This window comes from Alexandromys fortis, unplaced genomic scaffold (assembly GCF_014885135.2).
Source record: "Alexandromys fortis isolate MF-2015 unplaced genomic scaffold, M_Fortis_MF-2015_v1.1 scaffold_62, whole genome shotgun sequence".
Lineage (NCBI taxonomy): Eukaryota > Metazoa > Chordata > Mammalia > Rodentia > Cricetidae > Alexandromys > Alexandromys fortis.
Window position 1 is genome coordinate 7,427,745 of NW_026067942.1, and position 18,562 is coordinate 7,446,306.

The 18,562-nt window shown below is 48.1% G+C and overlaps 1 protein-coding gene across 2 annotated transcripts in view; it reads left to right on the plus strand.

Moving 5' to 3' along the window:
• Positions 1-18,562, plus strand: part of Kcnh1 (potassium voltage-gated channel subfamily H member 1) — a 278,882-nt gene that overhangs the window by 202,842 nt on the left and 57,478 nt on the right. For both annotated transcript variants that reach the window (XM_050148258.1, XM_050148259.1), the window contains exons 9-10: positions 3,518-3,770; positions 18,153-18,349. In XM_050148258.1, the coding sequence (XP_050004215.1) occupies positions 3,518-3,770; positions 18,153-18,349 (450 nt within the window). The remainder of the gene's footprint in view (positions 1-3,517; positions 3,771-18,152; positions 18,350-18,562) is intronic.

Below are 18,562 nucleotides of genomic sequence, written 5' to 3' on the forward strand. Positions count from 1 at the left end.
CTCAAAGCCTGGCAATTGAGGGGGCAGGCTGTGGGTTGAATGGCTGAACGAGGGCATGCTCAGAGGGAGGGCATACCTCTCTGCTTACTCTCTGGTAGAATGTAGTGAGCAGCATAGAGCCACACCTGATGGAGAAGTATAATCGACTCCTATGGCTAAAGTCTGACTTATGCTATGATAACGCAATGATTATCAGCTGCTTGCATATGCGTGGACCTATGGGCAATGCCCACCTGGCAATCCGGGATTGGCAGCCCATGCCTACTTAAGGGCTGGGAGAGGTTTGCCCGAGGAGAGAGGGGAAGAGAATGAGAGAGGGGAAGAGAGAGGAGAGAAGAGAGAGAGGAGAGAGGGGAAAGAGAGAGAGAAAGTGAATAAAGTCCTGGAATAAACTGCAGTGAGAAGAGCTCCGGTGGTCGCGTCATCCTTGCGGATCAAGGGTGGCCGTGACAGTAGAACTTGCCGACAGGAACAGCTATGGACTTGCTGCCCAGCCCAGTGTCTGCCATCCTCCTCTTCAGACAGCTCCCTGCCCTCCCCGCGATCATCCTCACGGTTCTGGAATCAGTGTCCTGGAAGTGATGTTACCTCCTATCCAAACCCTGACGCAGGAGCCTAACTCAGGGAAGAGGATGTAAATGTGAACTCACCTGGAGCACTGACCTTGGTCCTGCTACTGGGCACTGCTTGGACATGATGTGTGTCCACAGGCGTGGGATCCAGGCGGAGGAAACCTCTGATCAGCATTGTTGCAGCAGACAGGTGCAATGTCCCTGTCACTCAGCTTTGGAGTCAGGATTTTATCAGAGAAATAAGGCACAGAGTAGTTACATTACTACTAAGTAACTGGGGATCCGGTCACGTGACCTCTTCCCACTGCTCCACCTCCCTCTAGACAGAGTGAAGCCACCCAGGGTGAGAACTGATCCAGAGAGGCTGGTGAAGAAGCCCCAGATGCAGAGGCAAATGATCGGTGCTAAGACAAGAACAGGGTCTGGAAAGTCCGCCAGCTCCACAAGGAGTAGCCACTGAATGGTCACACTCGATTCACCTGCCCCTACCTGGTTCACAGAATAGAACAGGAAAAATATGTTTAAAAAATGCTGCCTATTTCTCTGGAAAAGACCACCGGGAGGTGTCCTATTGTGTTCCTTACTGCATGCTGTAGAAAGCCATGCAGTGGTTTCTTGTGAACACTTAGTCCACAGAGTTATGTCTTGCTCTGAAAAGCTGGGCAATTTTTCAATTGTTTAGAAAAAAATGAGATCCGCATGGCTTGTTGTTTCTAGTTTGTTTTTTAGATGGTGCAGGTCAGGGCTGGGGGCATAGCCCAGATGGTAAAGTGACTGTCTGGCTTGTGCAAATCTCTGGGTTTCCTCCTCGGTACCGTGGGGATGGGATGCTGCAAGTCAGATTGCAACCCATTAGCTTTGCAGAAGCGCCTGGCATAGGAGTTGGTTAGGCTCTATCTAGGCTCTGATGCCAAGCCACCTAGTGTGAAAGCCAAGATCTGCTGTCTCCTGGCTGGGAAACTTTGGGCTTCCCTGTTTCTCAGCTTCCTGTCATCTGAACTGACAGAATTAAAAGCACATCCTGGAGTTTCCGTGGGGACCACATGTTAGCAAACACACTTTCAAATGAAGTTACACCCCCCACCCCACCCCCTGTCCTCTGTCCTTTCTGTCTTCCTTACCGACCGAGGCGACTGATACCAAATTTTATTTTTTCTTGTCATTTTCTTCTTGTGTAGACAGTAAATCCCATGAGGGCAGGTATTTTTTGTCTTGTTCATTTTGTTTTCTAGGGACATGGTTTCTCTGTGTAGTCCTGGCTGTCTCAGAACTTACTCTGTAGACCAGGCTGGCCTGGAACTATCAGAGACCCTCCTGCCTCTGCCCCCGCTTCCCAGAGTACCGGGATTAAAGGCGTGTGCTACCACTGCTGGGTACTTGTTTTTCTTTTTCTTTTTTTTTTTTTTAAACTACCACATTATTAGAGCCTAGAATGGTGCTGGGGGACACACGGATGCTTGGCAAACAAATAGTAACTCTGTAAGTAACTTGCTGAGCCATGCCTGGCAGACAGCAAGCACTCAGGAAAATGTGACTTTGTGTATATCAATTTTTTGTAAAGTGTATTCATGTTTTGAAAATTAATACATGTGTATATTGTTTTTTTTAATCTCACCCACCCCTACTACCTACTCTAACTGTCCCTGGGGCCCACTTACCTGTGTCCCCAACAACTTCATGTGTATGGTTGTTATCATCATCACCATCACTGTTATCCCTCTGAGTCTAACCAGGAATTAACGGTGTGAGTCCATTCACTGGGGCATGGATGACTTACCACAGCCAAACTAGAGTGAGTCAGCCTTCCTCGCAGCTATCACGTGCCAAAGGCTGCTCAGCTAAGGGGGAGTCTCAGGAGCACCCCTCCATCTGTGCTGGAATTTCAGCTGGCTTGAACTTGGGCAGGTCTCATGTAATCCATTACAGGAGGCTGCTAGTTCATTACCCGACCGCCCAGCAGCTCAGACTTGAAATAACCACACAGACACCGTATTAATTAAATCCACTGCTTGGCCTGTTAGCTCTAGTTTCTTATTGGCTAGCTCTTACATATTAATTTTAACCCATCTCCATTAATCTGTGTATTGCCATGAGGCTGTGGCTTACCAGGTAAAGTTCCAGTGTCTGTCTCTGGCGGGGCTACATGGCTTCCCTCTGACTCTGCATTCCACTTCTTTTTCCCAGCATTCAGTTTAGTTTTCCCCACCTAGCTCTACTCTGCCCTATCAGGCCAAGCTAGTTTCCTTATTCATTAACCAATAAAAGTAATACATAGACAGAAGGACCTCCCATACCATATATATCACTCTATCAGCAAGTCACACCAGCTATGTGATCAGAGTACACACTGCCCTTTAATGTGACCCCCTTATGTTATAGAATGCTAGGCTATTTCTCCCACTTGAAATTTTGTACCTCTTAACCAATTTACTGTGTATTTCCTAATGGCCAGGAGAGAGTGTTTAGAATGTTCTCCACACAAAGAATTGATGAATATTTAAAGGATGGATACACTGATTACTTTGTTCATGTATTGTATGCATGTAAAATATCATGCTGTACCCCTGAGACATATATAGATTTGATTTGCTTGTTTGTAAATGTAATCTGAACATGACCCCTTCTTGCTGACTGCGTTGAACCAGCCCAGTCTGAGCACCCCTCACCTTTCCCTGTTGCCCCCCCCCCCAGGGTCAGAACTCTCTAATCCCTGTTTGGGACCCCAACTGACATCCGTCCCCTATCTGTGTCCCTGGTCACAGTCAGTGATGCAGAAGCATCTCACACGCTCAGTGTTTTCTCTCCACAATGTCTCTTAGCCCTGCCCCTGACTTGGGTGGACGGTTGCTCAGGTCAACAGAGCCTGTGTGTTTGCTATCCTCCAGGGTGCCGAGGGAAGGCGGCTGTGGAATGGCTCTCACACTGTCTCTTCCTTGTCTGGCCAGGTCCTGCAGATCTGCCCCAAGGACATGAGAGCTGACATTTGTGTGCACCTGAACCGCAAAGTGTTCAAGGAACACCCCGCCTTCCGACTGGCTAGCGATGGCTGCCTCCGGGCCCTGGCCATGGAGTTCCAGACTGTGCACTGCGCCCCAGGGGACCTCATCTATCATGCTGGGGAGAGTGTAGACAGCCTCTGCTTCGTGGTCTCCGGCTCCCTGGAGGTGATCCAGGATGACGAGGTGGTGGCGATCCTAGGTACGTGCTGCTCATTCTTATGTACTTCTGGCTCCATACTTGGGGTTGTCATAGTCGCTGGGTAGCCACGCTTAATCAGAGATTGCTCCCTAGGTAGGCTCATTTCTACCATCCATCCATCCATCCACCCAGCCGATGTTGGAGTGCCTGGTGCCTGCTTTGAACCAACTGATGTTTGAGACACTGGGTTTTTTTGTCCTCAAGAGGCTACAGGCTACTGAAAGAGATGAACAAACAAACAATCATTCAGAATGTGGCTTCCAGAATAGAGCATTCAGAATGAAGGGGCATCTCATGCGTGATTCAAGTGAGACTGCTTCCTAGATGAAATGGCAACAGAGAAGCTGAAGAGTTGAAAATGAGCCAGCACAGAACAGGGTAAAGGCCAGATTCCAAAGAGAGGGGGAAGCATGTGTGACAGAGGCAGGTGTGGTCCATGGGGTAAACTACAAGTCCCTTTGTGTGGCCCAGGCCCACGGAAGGGCCACAGTGGGAGAATGAAGTTGGGAGAGTAGATGGGCCAAAGGCTCCAGGAAACACATTAAAGATGTAGGGTTTTGTGGTTGTGTAGGGGGAGGGGCGCCATCATGTTTGTATGTTTGTCAAAGGACAGAAGATAGACTGTCCTTTGGACTGCAGGGCCAGGGAAAGCAGGTTGGAGCCATGTTATCTAGGGGCTTAAGGAACTAAGTTTTGGTTGGATAGAAAGAAGCACATTGTATCAAGGCAAAAAAGTAGAATTTAAAGAATCCAGGGACAGGTTTGCTGTTGGGATGGTAGGGTTTCCATGTGGATAACAGGGAGGCTGGGACCACACACAGCAAGTGTGAGAGGGAGAGCAGAGATCTGGGGAACAGATGGTATTTGAGAGGCTGATGTCAGTGGCCTTGGAGACATTTCCTGAGCAGCTACAGAAGAGCTCATCAATGGCATGTCTCTAAGGGCACAGCCATCACTAGCATGATCTCCATTTGTGGACATATGCTTGGCACCCAGGATAGTGCAGAGGGATCCACATTTAACCCTTACAGTAATCCTGCGAAATGCCTTTATTATTCCCAGTTTTTAGGTAAGACAGTTGGAGTTCAGAGAGGTTAAGGAAATGTCTTTATAGCAGTTGAGGTCCATGGAGTCTCATCCCAGCATCCTTCAGTCTTCAAACCTTTCTACTCCTGCCCGGCCTTGAACTGAAGTCCTAGTGACAGAGAATGGAATGTGCGGTCCCAGATGCTGCTGGTGCTGCTGCCATCTGCAGGTGCATGTTTTAGGTTCAATGCATGACTGATTTCTCAGAAACCTGAGAGGGGCGAGATGAAGTAACTTGAGGTTAGCATGAGATGATTGGCTTCGTAGAGATGGGTGATGTTTTTAAAACCCGATTTTGCAGTACCCGAAGCACGGTTCCTTCTTGTTCTTGGGGCACCTTGCGACCTCTTGGTTATATTGTGCTCAGGGCAATCCAAGGGTGATTTGTAATCCTTTAGCACGTGCTGGCAGATGGTTGGGGGAGATTTTTGATTCTGGGTTAGGGCTGATGTCTGTCTTTTCTGCTGGATACCTTGATGCCCATGGAGCTCAACAGCCTAACTCTGCTGTCCCCTGCTCCCTCATCTCAGAGACGTGAGGCTGTGAGCCAGACACAGAAGCACTGAAGATGTTATAGTGTATATGTAGGAAGGGGTTCATACCTCTTCCCCCAAGAGGGCACTGGGTTAGCCAGGATTCACCAGTGAGGGCCTTGGGTTAGCCAGAATTCACCAGTGAGGGCCTTGGGTTAGCCAGGATTCTTGCAGGACTAGGAGAAACTGCAAGCAGTCTTTTGAATTTGGATTTGAGGTTAACCCTTTGGGGTCAGGTGTCTTGCAGTTTCCCCACAGATCACTCACTATTTACTCTTCTAGGAAATCCATCTTGAGGCCCGGTAATATCCACCTATGTATTCAGATCAGAGATTTCTTTTATTATTATTCATTAAATTTATTCATTTATTTCCCTCCCTCCTTTCCTCCCATTCCCTCCTCCCACCTTCCCCCACCCCCACCTCATCCACTCCTCTTCTTTTTCTGTCAGGTCTCCCATGGGTGTCAAAAAAGCATGGCATATCAGGTTGAGATTGATCTAAGCTCCCCCTCCTTGTATTAAGGCTGGGCAAGGCAACCCAGTAATAGGAATAAGTTCCTGGAAGACAGCCAAAGCCTTAGGGACAGACCCTGTTTCTGCCACCAGCAACCCCACAAATAGATCAAGCTACACAATTGTCACACATATTTAGAAGACCTAGGTCAGTTCCATGCAGGCTCCCTAGCTGTCAGTTCAGAGTCTGTGAGCCCAGGTTGGTTGTTTCTGTGGGTTCCCTTGTGATGACCTTGACCCTGCCCCTGGCTCGTACAACCCTTCCTCCCTCTCTTCAGAAGGATTACCCAAGCTTGGCCCAGGGCGTGGCTGAGGGTCTCTCTGTTTCCGTCAGTCATTTGATGAAGCTCTCCGATGACAATTAAAATAGTCACCAATCTGATTACAAAAGATGGCCAGCTCAGGCTACGTATCCACTACTGCTAGGATTCTTAGCTGGGGTCATCCTTGTAGATTCGTGGGAGTTTCCTGGCATCAGGTTTCTACCTGACCCCAAAATACATGTCCCCATCGAGACATCATGGAAACATGAATGATTGAGTTGTGGGGGGTAGGGGAGGGGGAGAATAATGAACAGAGATTTTTTACGCCCTGCCACAGACACCTGCACACACCCACCTGCACACACCTGCACACATACAGACACCTGACACAGATGCTATAGACTCGGGCATGGAGGGATGGCAGCCTTGAAGAGAGATGAGGACAAGGGACCATTCCTCACCTCCCCCTCCCTGCTGATGCTGGCATCAAGAGGCAGCAGCCCCATAACCTGATTGGTTTGACTGGTTTACTGCTTCTCCGAATCTAGCCCTCTGGGCATCCTGCCCACTCCAGTTAGCAAAGTGGTTAGACCTCAAATATAGCTCAGCAGCTTTGGATTCAAAATGTTCGTTGTTCTTAAGACATCCAGGCTGGAGAAAGACTCCTCTATGCTTCACAAGAGCCAGATTGGGCCCCAAAAGTAGGTCCAGGCTCGATCTCCTACATAACTGCCAAGAGACTCTTATTCTATAAAAGGACATGACAAGTTCTTCGAGTCAACCTGTCCTTTGGGCCTCAAGACTTATGGCATTCCAAGCTGTTTGTTCCCTGGAAACACAATTGGACCTTTCTTAAAATTCCTTTCTCCTTAGAATAATCTCTGCTCAATGAACCACAATCATTTTCTTCTTACAAAGGGTTTGAGCATCAAACAGGACCGAGAACTAGACCTCCATTGTCCTCTGAAGTCCTTTAGTTTTTGTCTCACCCAGAAATGTTGAGCAGGCACCATCATGAATGGGGTGCCGTGGTAACTAAACCTTATCCCAGCCCTCCAGAGTTGCATGAGGAGCTACTGCCTAGACAGCTGCCACTCCGTCATGGTGAAGATGAATGCTTCTGAGGATTGTGGATGAGAAGCTATAGCACAGTGCCCTGGGTCTCTGGTCTCCTGCTGCCAGCGCATGCGTTTACAGCCTGCTGATATGGTCCCTCCCTTCAATTATTCTATCCCATCCCCATTCTCTGTTTAAAGTGAGTGCGGAATCCAAGAACAAGGAGAAGGGTCAGTGTTCTTAACTGAGCGGGCACAGCATGTGCCCAAAATAGCATCCCCGCTCACCAAAACCCTCTAGACATTTTGTGACGGCAGCCACAATATAAAATGCTAATTACATTGCTAACGGGTGAACACACAGTGATGTGTAAAACTCAGCGCTTGCCATGCGCTGGGAAACACAGCCTCTATTAGAGTTTTCTATGAGAGTCTGTGCTCTTTAACTTCAAACAGTTGAGCGTGGTAACCTAGTAAATGGTTTCTGAACATGACCAAAGGTTACAGTTTGAAAGTGTGGCCCCAGGATTCACGACAGTCTCTCTCTTATTGGAAGATGCTGTTCTTGAAGATGATGACCATACTAGGTAGGACTCTCTCATGATCCCTCCTCTACCTTAATTTTGCTGTGATGTCACCTCATTGCCTTCTGGAATTCTCTTAAAAGTCACTTAACAGGCTTCTCAAATTTATTCTCTTAGCTTTTCACATATAAGGCATTTTTTGCCTTATAATAATATTTATTTATCTTTAATTTCATTAAACCATTGCCCCTTCCTCTTCTCACCCCCACTTCTCCCATGTCAAGCCCCCCTATTCTTGGCCTTTAACCATTGTTGTTACGTGTGTATATTAACAAATAAACGTAGACTTACAACTTGCAGAGTTTGCACGAGCTTCGTGCATGTGTGTATTTCTAGGCCCACCACTTGGCATTTGATAGCCAATCAAGGGAGGGCTCATCCCTGGCAAAGACTAATTCTCCCTCTAGTAGTAGTTATCAATTGCTTGTAGCTCTTTAATTAAATTTTATGGGGAGAATGCATAAACTCTCCCCAACTTTCATCCCCTTTTATCCCCTCACCAACTTCATGTTCTCTCCCTCAGTCATTGCTGTTACATAGATGTATGCACACACATATGTTTACAACATAGATGTATGCACACTACCGAGTCCATTTGGCATTGGTGACCTACACACATTGTCCAGGGCTGACCAGCTGGAATTGGACAACCCACAGAATGTGCATCAGAGTTGTACATTTATTTCTTTATCTTGTGTGCAGTGGGCGGCACACAGAATTGATGCTCTCCTTCCACCGTGTGGCTCCCAGGGGTCTAGCCCAGACTTGGTAACAAGTCCCTTTGTCTACTAACCATCTCATTGACTCTCATCAGCGTTTTCCAATGACGTCTTTTTCAAAGTAGTTGGTTTTGCCTAGTGTTCTTGATGTCAGTTGTATTGCCGCTCTGTGACTGGCCAGCCTGAGGGGGCCCAGCCTAGCATCCCACAGGGCTCAAGCAAGCTGAATATTTCCCTGCATATCTGTCTCAGGCCTGCAGTGTTTGTGCGAGCTCCTTTCACTGGGAGTAAATCGATTTTGCATCTCAATACTTCATTTACATTTTCACCATGATTGTCCTGCTTGTTTTGTTTTGTTTACATTCTGATAGGTAAGACAGAAGTCTTCTGGCCAGGCTGTATCTCATTAGCAGAAGGAGGACAACACAATTGTGGCCTCCAAGAAGCTTCCACTAAACTGGCTAAGTCTCCAAGGCCTCCCTCCCAGTGTCTACTAAGCCCACAGACTACTACTTACCCCTCTTTTCTAAGCCCAGGTCCCGATCCCTTTGACTTTGTCTCTCTGGCACCAAGAACGTAGCCATGGAAGGTACCAGGGGCTGTTGTTTAAAGGACAGAATGGAGTTGGAAACAGGAAAAGGGACTGGAGAGAGAACTTGTCTACTCTGTTGGTAGCCATACTGTGGAATAAATAAGAAGACAAATGAAAGAATAATAAAAGCAGGCAAAGGCTAGACAGTGAAGGGCCTCCCGATCTAGGGCAAGCATCTGGAGGGGTGAGGGACCCATGAGAGATTTTAACATGAAAACATTGTAAAGGCACACATGTAAAGGCCCGGAGAGCAGCCAGGAGAGCTGTGTGGGAGAGAGGAGCAGGCGGTGGAAGGTAGGTGGGAAGGAGCTCAGAGGCAGCAGAGTAAGGACTAGGGAATGACTTCCTGTGGATACTGGAGAGTCAACAGGGCTGAGGGAAAGGAAAAGAGGAGGAGGGACAAGGAGAGAAGATGGGTACATGATGCTTCCTGCAGATGCAGGCACAGCTCTGGATGACCCTGAGCCTGCCCCAGGATGGGTAGGAGGACAGTGTGGGGTAAGTGCAGGGCAGCCTAGCCTATTAGGCACAGGTCCTATTCCAGTCATGTCCCCAGGGACTGAGGACCACTTGTAGGTCCTCGGTGAAGCATGCAGGTTGGGACTTGCTCACAGAGGAGCTTTTTCAAAGATGCCTTCCCTCAGTTGCTGAGCTGGAAAACTGCCTTGCCTTTGCCTGGGTAAGGAGCTTCTCTGGGCCATTGTTCTTGGCTGGATGTTAAGGCAGCATCTACTGTCAGAGGAAACCATGGTGGTGGTCTCTTCCAGGGACAAAGAAAGAACGAGCGCCTTTGTCTTAGACTAGTGCTTAGTCACAACCAGCACAGGTGACTCATTCTGTGACTGTCCTGGAGCAAACTGTAAATGCTCACAGAGGAGGCAGAAATCAACAGTTGGGAGACTCCAAGGAGAGTGGTGGGCTGGGCATTAGGGTAGCAGAGCTGCAGGGCCTCTGGGGACACTGTGGGCAGGGGCAGCTGAGAGCCAGGTTCCAGCCGGTGTGACTGGAGCCAGCCATGATGTTTCTACGTCAGGGCTTCCTTGATTAAGTGTGCACAAGACTTTGTCACACTGTCACCTGTCAGAGCCACTAAGCCTTGATTGTTATCTCACGTGCCGGTTGACATCTTCAACCTGAGCTGTAGAGGACAAGGGAGGTCATGAAAAAGAAAAAGAGTAAAGCAGAAACCCCTAGGCAGGGGCAGAAATGAAAGAGGAACCACTAGGCAGGGGCGGAAATGAAGCAGGAACCCCCAGGCAGGGGCGGAAATGAAGCAGGAACCCCTAGGCCGGGGCGGAAATGAAGTAGGAACCCCCAGGCAGGGGTGGAGATGAAGCAGGAACCCCTAGGCAGGGGTGGAGATGAAGCAGGAACCCCCAGGCAGGGGCGGAAATGAAGCAGGAACCCCCAGGCAGGGGCGGAAATGAAGCAGGAACCCCTAGGCAGGGGCGGAAATGAAGCAGGAACCCCAGGCAGGGGTGGAGATGAAGTAGGAACCCCTAAGTTGGGGCAAAAATGAAGCAGGAACCCCTAGACAGGGGGCAGAAATGAAGAAATCCTAGGTGGGGGGGCTTTTCATGAACTTTGCTTCAGCCATATGAAGTTGCTAGTTTTCATCATTTTTACCACTTCCCACTATTTTCCACTATTCAGTAGAAGAACCTTCCTAGTGATTGACAGACAAGGCCATGAGATCTTTGCCTTGGTGGTGGCTGGAAAGATAGAGTCAGATGTGGTCAGGTGAAATAGGGCATGGGCAGCCATGGGGAGGGCACTTATGTGGTGGGTGATGATGTAACATCAAAGCCAGCATCCGAGCTAGAACCAGGAGCCCCAGAGGACAGTGATAAGACACAGGACCCGTGTGACACTTCAAGGCTGGAGTCGGTGGTACTGTGTCATTGTGAGAAACCAGCAGGTCCACAGAGCTGTGGTCCGAAGGGTTGTTGTTGTCTGTGTTGGACAGAGGGACAAAGGAACTGTTAGGACGCTGTGACTGATGGCAGAGACGAGGAGCGTTATGGTGTACTCAGCAAGAATGGAGAAGGCCTGCCAGGGACATTTGAATTTCACAGAAACAATGAACAATTATTTGTATGAGTTTTTCCCAAAGACAGCATAAGAGGCAATTTGAGGGAGATTAGTTATTCATTAGAATTCAGTTTTAACTGGGCATACGTATTATTATTTGGTTGGTTTTCTGTCAAGCTGACACAGCTAGAGATATCTGGGAAGAGGACTCTCAATTGAGAAAATGGCCCATCAGACTGGCCTGTAAGCAAGTCTATGTAAGGGTCATTTTCTGGATTAATAATTCATGTGGGAGGGCTGAGGCCACTGTGGGTGGTGCCACCCCTGGAAGGTGGTCCTGGATAGATAAGCAAACTGAAAAACAGGAACGAGCCAGTAAGCACTGTTGCCCCATGGTCTCTGCTTCAATCCCTGTTTCCAAGTTCCTGCCTTGAGTTCCTTCTCTGACTTCCCTTTATGCTGGCACGTGATCACAGGGACACCCCTTCCTCCTCAAGCTTTTGTTGGTCAGTTTTTATAGAAAACAAGCTAGGACAGAGAGCCTCTCAGGTTGTAAATGTTAATACTAGGATGGAATGGGGCAGACACGGAGGCCAGAGTGGGCATTCTGACGTCAGCAAAGTGGGCGAGGAAAGTATGAACAATGAGATGGTAAGTGGGGCAGAAGAGGCCATGAAACAGAAAGCACTAAGCCTCCATTGCATCCTTCCAGAGGCCCGAGGACATCACACTGCACCAGCATCACTTGGAAAGGTGGGCCTGGAACCAGGAAAGGAAGCCAGGTCTCAAGCTACAGATTTAAGAGTTAACAGAAGAAACGCCAAGTAGGAAAGAGAAAGAAAAGTCATCACAGAGCATACGAGTCTTTTTCTAAATGAGCAAGCACTTGGAGCATTTTTAAGGAAATGGGGTTTTTAAGGAAAGTCATTCAGAGTGTTTATAAGGAATTTTAAATGATACTGGAAATTGTTACAATGAGTCAAATGTTACTTGAATGTGCTGTGACCCGGGTATGCGAGAGAAGCACACCAGCCGAGACTCCTTGAGCGCCCTCGCCAGAAAGCCGGTGGAGATGTTTGTGAGGCAGGAGGAGAGCCGCGTGTTCTCTTTAAATTTGTCTGGATTTCAAGCTGTCTTTAGAAGAGTGTGTGTGGGTCTGGAGAGATGGCTCAGGCTGTAAGAAACTCATGTAAGCACGAGAGCCTGGGATCAGATCCCAGCTCCCACATATTAAGAGGGGCGTACATGTGCCTCTGATCCCAGAGCTGAGGAGGTCAGAGCGGGAGGGCGCTGAGGCCACTGGTGCTATGCCAGTCACGGGTCCCAGGGCCACTGTGCAGTTCTGTCTCAATAAATGAGGCAGAAAGCAACAGAGGAACACAATAGATATGACCTCTGGTCTGTCTCTACAGTCATGCGTGCGAACATATGAACTCATATACCAAACACACAGATAATAAATAAACACATGGTATTTTCAAGATGATAGTTTAAAAAAATTTCAAGTCAGTCTTGAGAAAGTCTGCATCGTTTGACATTTCGCAGACAGTGTTAGGATATAATTTTTAAACCTGACTGTTTTTATTTTTCAAAATGATGTTTTGGCAGCACCCTTTTGCTTTTTACTGTCCAACCAGGAGAAAATGGCATGTCTCTGCATGTGCCATCATCCCTCCCTCCGACTGTCCTTGGCCAAACAGTGAGGGTGGAATGGCTTATCCTAGCAGAGGTTCACAACCACCTCAATGACCTCACTGGTTTAGAGATGGCAATGCTCTTCTACAAAAGCTACAATGACAGCAAAATTCTAGAAGTAGGTGCCCTCCGGGAAGTGAAAGAGAATCAGGCCTGTTGCTAGAGTCAAGGGCACCTGGGCAAGTCCAGTCCCAACTTTCCTTACTGGGTCAGAAATATGATAAAGCACTTGACACTCCAACAGCCTGTAAAGCGGAGCCAGGGATTTGAGTTCAGACAGGAGGCCAGTGGCCGGATTTGCAGTGTGTCTAAATGTCTCTGCTGTCTGTTCTCACTTCTGTAAGTGATGGCACATGCAACAGAGTCCGCAGACTGCAGCCACATTTATCTGTGCAATGAAGATGAGAAGGAGGGCTTTGCAGCTCTCCTGCAGAAAAAAGAAGCAACATTTACAAGATGTCAACCTTTAGCTTCCTTATTGTCCCCAGCAGCCTCGGGCAGGCTAGGGGATGAGGCAGTAGGTACTTGTGGAGGAGTGTGCATACAAGTGTTCTAGAGGAAGCCTGCTGGCCGTGACCCTCGGGTGCTGGTGCACACAATAGTTCCTAGGTTGTCCCCCTCTCTGGCCAGTTAGAGTGGGCACTGGCTCACAGGGCTGGGGTTTTGGCCTTCAGACTGGGAAGTGTGCCTTCCCTGGAGCAGGTGAGGTGCCCTAAAGGGACACCTGCCCACAGAACTCACTGCCCAGGGCTTCTCTCTGGTACAAGGGATCCCCAGTGGTCTAAGGTATGGGTGCAGCTGCTCAGGTGAGAACCCCATGTATCAAAAGGCCAGCACCCTCCTCATGTAGCCATCCTGGTGCATAGGAGCAGGTGGTAACTGCATGGCACCCAGCCTCCTGCCAGCCTTTAGTTTCCCCTCAGTAGGGTGTCGCCTGAGCTTTCTGCCAGCAGGTTCTTTAGCTCTTCGTGAATGGCCAGCTGAATTCTTTCTGATGTGTTTGAGTCTGGAAATGTCTAGTGATTCTAGTAATGGACAGGCTAGCTGTGGAACTGTGCTGTGCTGGTACGGAGACCTTCAAAGAATATGTTATTGGGAGTCATCGAAGCAGCCAGGCGTCTTTCCCCATGCCTGCTGGACGGCCTGCCAGACTCACCCACCAAAGTGAACCAAATCTGCAGGCTTAAAATCACAACCCCTTCCCTGCAACCTGTTAGCCCCAGGGAAGGCCGTTTGATGCTTCCAGGGCCCTACTCCACACACCTCTTGAATTCACCCTGCGGTCAGTCTCCTCTGCTTCTCCCCCTACCAGCCCCCTCCGCCTCTGCCCTTTTAGAGCCAAACTGCCTATAGGGTCTCCATTCCCCCTATGCAGTGTCCCTCTGTACTGAAGCCCCAGGATCTGCCTCACCTAGACTCAGTGTATAAGTGAGGGAGTGTATAGGGTGATCCAATCAGTGCTGTTGGTTTAATTAGAGTACCAGCAGTCACGTCCCACCCCTCCTTTCCCCCAGCTCAGAATGTCCACTTAGAATGGGAGTTCTTGGGGAATCGCACGGTAAGCTTCTTATGATCTAGACCTGCACCCTGATTGGTAAGCTAGTTGGCTGAACAGTCTGAGCGCCTTCTGTTTTGAGTGGGTGGTCATGCAGCACTCACAGTGGGAAGAAAGTGTAGCATCTGTCATGGCTTCCTTCTCTCAGCCTCTGACCTGGGAGGTCCCCTCCCAGCCACCTGCGCCGCACCCATGAGATCTGCAAAAGTTCTGCTTTGCCCCTGCCGGCTTTCATGAGTTACACGTTCCTGAAAACAGTTGACATGTGCTGAGGGGCCTGGGTTTGTTTGGGGTTCAAGGAGTCCTGCAGCCTCCAATCTTCACTCGCAGCCACCTTCACAGGAAGTAGGGTTAGACATGGTGGAACTTGAGTTGGAAATGTAGGCCATATTGTGACAGCACCAAGATGCTCCCAGCACGAGATGCTGCTGTCTCAGAGGCATTTGCTTCCTGTGAGCCCCGCTCCAGCAAGGTGGCCCTATGTTCCGTGCAATAGATGCGCCCCTTGAGAGGGTTCGTAAATGAAATCTGTGTAGCTAAATTCATTTATTAAATGCACACAAGGAGCTATTATTTTACTTTACTGGTTCTTCTATAATTAGAAAATGACTCCCAATTTCATTAAAGGAGCATAATGCCTCTATATTGGGTCTTGTTTAAACGAGGTAATCTTGATAAGAAACAGACAAAATTACCAATCAGCTTCTACTCAGTAGCTACAGCTTAATTATACCATGTTTCCTCCCAGAGGAACTGCAGAGTTTGTAAAGCTGCCTTTCCCGCCGGTGCTCAAAATTTGTGGCCAGGAAAGTCGGTCTGTTATTAGAGACACTCCTTGTTTCTCACTGGTAGGAGAGCCTTCACCCTCTCCTGCCACCTTCTCTCGGAGAAACACAAGGGATGCCAGCAAGAGCTGGGGTGACGGGTGATGCCCTGCCGTTTCTCAGCCCAAAGCTCCGTGACCTGTGTGTTCATGTGTCTGCTGCTGGGTCACCACTCCTCACATGGCCTGGTTTAAAACACTCATTCTTGTCTTATGGCCGTATCTCAGCTGGTGTATATGGGTGGTTTCTAAGCCTGTGCTCACCCGAAGGCCCGACTGGGGCTGATGGACATAACTGGTGACTGTGCCTGTGGCTGTGGCTTTCAGATGAGACCTGGACAGGGGACCAGAGCACTCATAAGACCTCTTGTGTTGGTCAGTCTCCCCCAAACTGGTCAGATTTCAAGATAGAGACTTCCAGGAATGAATATTCTGAGAAACCTGGGCTGTTAGCTTACTGTGACCTTGCCTCAAAATCCAAGAATGTCATTTTTACCAAACTGTGTTGATTAAATGACCAAGTTTAGCCCTGATTCGCCTCCTCGAGTGAGCTACAACTGTAACCACACTGTCAGAAGGAACGGATGTTTCTTCAGAGGAGACACATTCACCAGAAGAGCCAGATTAAACAGATACGAAGGCATATGAGTCGTGGTGGACAGTGTGGGAAGGCTATGGGCTATAGGTACAGGTAAATTCCCAGAATGCAGTGCTGGAGAGCACCATGGAGAGAGCCTGTTTCCAGGGCAACCAGGTAGCTTCCCACAAAGCTACCTGTTGGCCCTACCCCTGCCTTAACCACTCATATCACAGACAACAAAAATTAGAACTTGGCAAGGGGGTCTAAACAGCATACACGTTTACCTGGGCTTACTTGGAAGTTTACCCTATGGATGTACTATTTACGCCGAACCTTTAAACCCACTTTCATATTGAAACAGCAGTATGAAACACCTTCATATTGAAATGTGTAGAGAACCATGAAGTAGCATCCCTAAGCCATGCACGATCTGCTTGATTTAGAAGGGATAGAAGTATTGACTGTCATTTTAGAGGTGCTTAGAGAAGACTGTGGAGTATCTTAGAGACTTCACATAGACACTTGGTACTATAGAAAATGTTCATCAGCCCAAGCGCTTCAGGTTGTAACTTCTTCCTTTGAAAACAGCTGCTGGTTGAGCATCAAGGGTGCCTGGGTCTGGGGAGCCTGGCCAGCCATTTCTTGTTCTCTCCTTCCTCCTGTGCATTCCTCTCTAGCTCCCTGGGAATTCATGCTTGTGATTATCTGCCCTGAAAACTTATAAGCAAGAAGAACAATCCAGCCGAGTAGCTGGAGACTATGCCAGGAATAAATTCAGCTTTGCAATAGAAATGGGCTAAAACATTCATAGTTCTGAAAAGTGGAGAGACTATCTCTGAGTTAGAGGAGGTGGATCAGCATATGGTGATGAAGGTTATTATTACTTGTCTTAATTTGGGGCTTCCTTGACAAAATGCCGTGGACAGTTTTGGCATATAGGCAATAGGATTTTCTTACAGTCTTGGAAGGTCAGAAGTTCAGCATGGTTAGGTTCTTCTGAGGTTCTTCTCGAGCTGCAGACTGCCCACTTCTTATGGTATCTTCAAAAGTAAGGAATAGCTTGAGAGAATTTTCTGGGGCCGTTTTATGAAGGTGTAATGGGGTTAAACATGAAAGTAAGTCATAAACCCTTATCTATACCAGTTATATCCCAAAGGCTCCCCTGCCACGCTATTACATAGGGGCTTTGTGTTTAACATACAGATCTGGGATATAAACATTAATTTTACAGTATTGTATCGATTTGCTGAATGTGCTTATAAGATACCAGAGACAGAAGATGCTAGAGATGCAATTGCCTGCATTGTATACCACTGGGAGGGTATTTAGCAAGGGTAAAAAACACATTCCAGGAGGTATGGGGGAGAGGTAGGATTCATTATACAAATTAACCTTTAAAGCAGGGACAAGTATGGGAAGGGCTACACCCCATACTTGACTGCTTCTAGGTAGTCTCAGCTAGATGCAGCTTCCCCTGTTCTTTGGCTCCTGAGAAAGCCCACACACAAATACACACTCCATTGTAAGAATATCTATTCGTCTCAGACACACAGAGGCAGAGCCATGACCCGCTTCTGCCCTCATTTCCTCTCTGCCTATCAGTACCAACCATGCTCCTACTATGTTGTGTGACATTCTGGGGAAATATGAATACATGCCTATTTCCCTCAGAGCAGGAACTGAAGGCAGACCAAAGTAATGATCCTTCTGAATTCCAACGTGTTACATAAATCTGCTGCAGATATCACAAGAGTATAAGTGAAAAATACTTACATAAACATGTATAGCTCATTACTACCAAAGCCAACAAGGGGTGACAGATAATGAGAGTGGCCTCCCCGGGGAGTTCTGCTTCACTTCCAGGCAGCTTTCAGGCTGGAGAGCCCCCTCTTCTTGACAGTCCTTACTGCTTATATAAACCTGAGGAGGGAGGAGACTCATGAATCTGCTCCATTTCAGGGACTTCCTGAGACTTGTGAGTTTAAGACTTCCCCAGTCTTAGGGAGCTTTCCCTCCAAGATAGAATATTTCAGTTCAGAAGAAATTGTTACACAACAGATAAAGCATCATGTTCTGAGGGGAACAGGGCACACAACAAGCCACAAAGGAATTGCAGGTTATGGGTGCTGTTGTGGAGAAAATGGGCTTTGGTAAAGAATAATGGGATAGGTGATGACTTTCTAGGCTGAGCAGCAGCATCCTTGCCACAGGGTAATATTATCATAATTAAGTATGCACCACCTTAAAGGCTCTTGAACTGCATGCTACTATGGTTCAAATTATGACTTTTTTTTCCCTCCTCTGAGCCCAACCTGCAGGCTGCCAGTGCTCATGACAACTCTCTCTCCTCAGGGAAAGGAGATGTGTTTGGAGATGTGTTCTGGAAGGAAGCCACACTTGCACAGTCCTGTGCTAATGTCAGGGCCTTGACCTACTGTGACCTACATGTGATCAAGAGGGACGCCCTTCAGAAAGTGCTAGAATTCTATACAGCCTTCTCCCACTCCTTCTCCCGGAACCTGATTCTCACCTACAACCTGCGGAAGAGGGTAAGCTGGTGGCTTTGATTCCTTCTGTACGTCTCCCTGTGCACTTTGGATAATTGCTGGGGCTGTGGTAAATCCTTTTGCTGTTTCTTTACTAGCAGAAGGGTGTTCTGAGCCAACCCTGCCTGCTGCTTGCTCTGTTGAGTTTTGCTGTACCACGGTGAGAAGAGCAAAGCAAGCATGTTGGGCTGGAAGATGGATCAGCCTTGGGCTCTG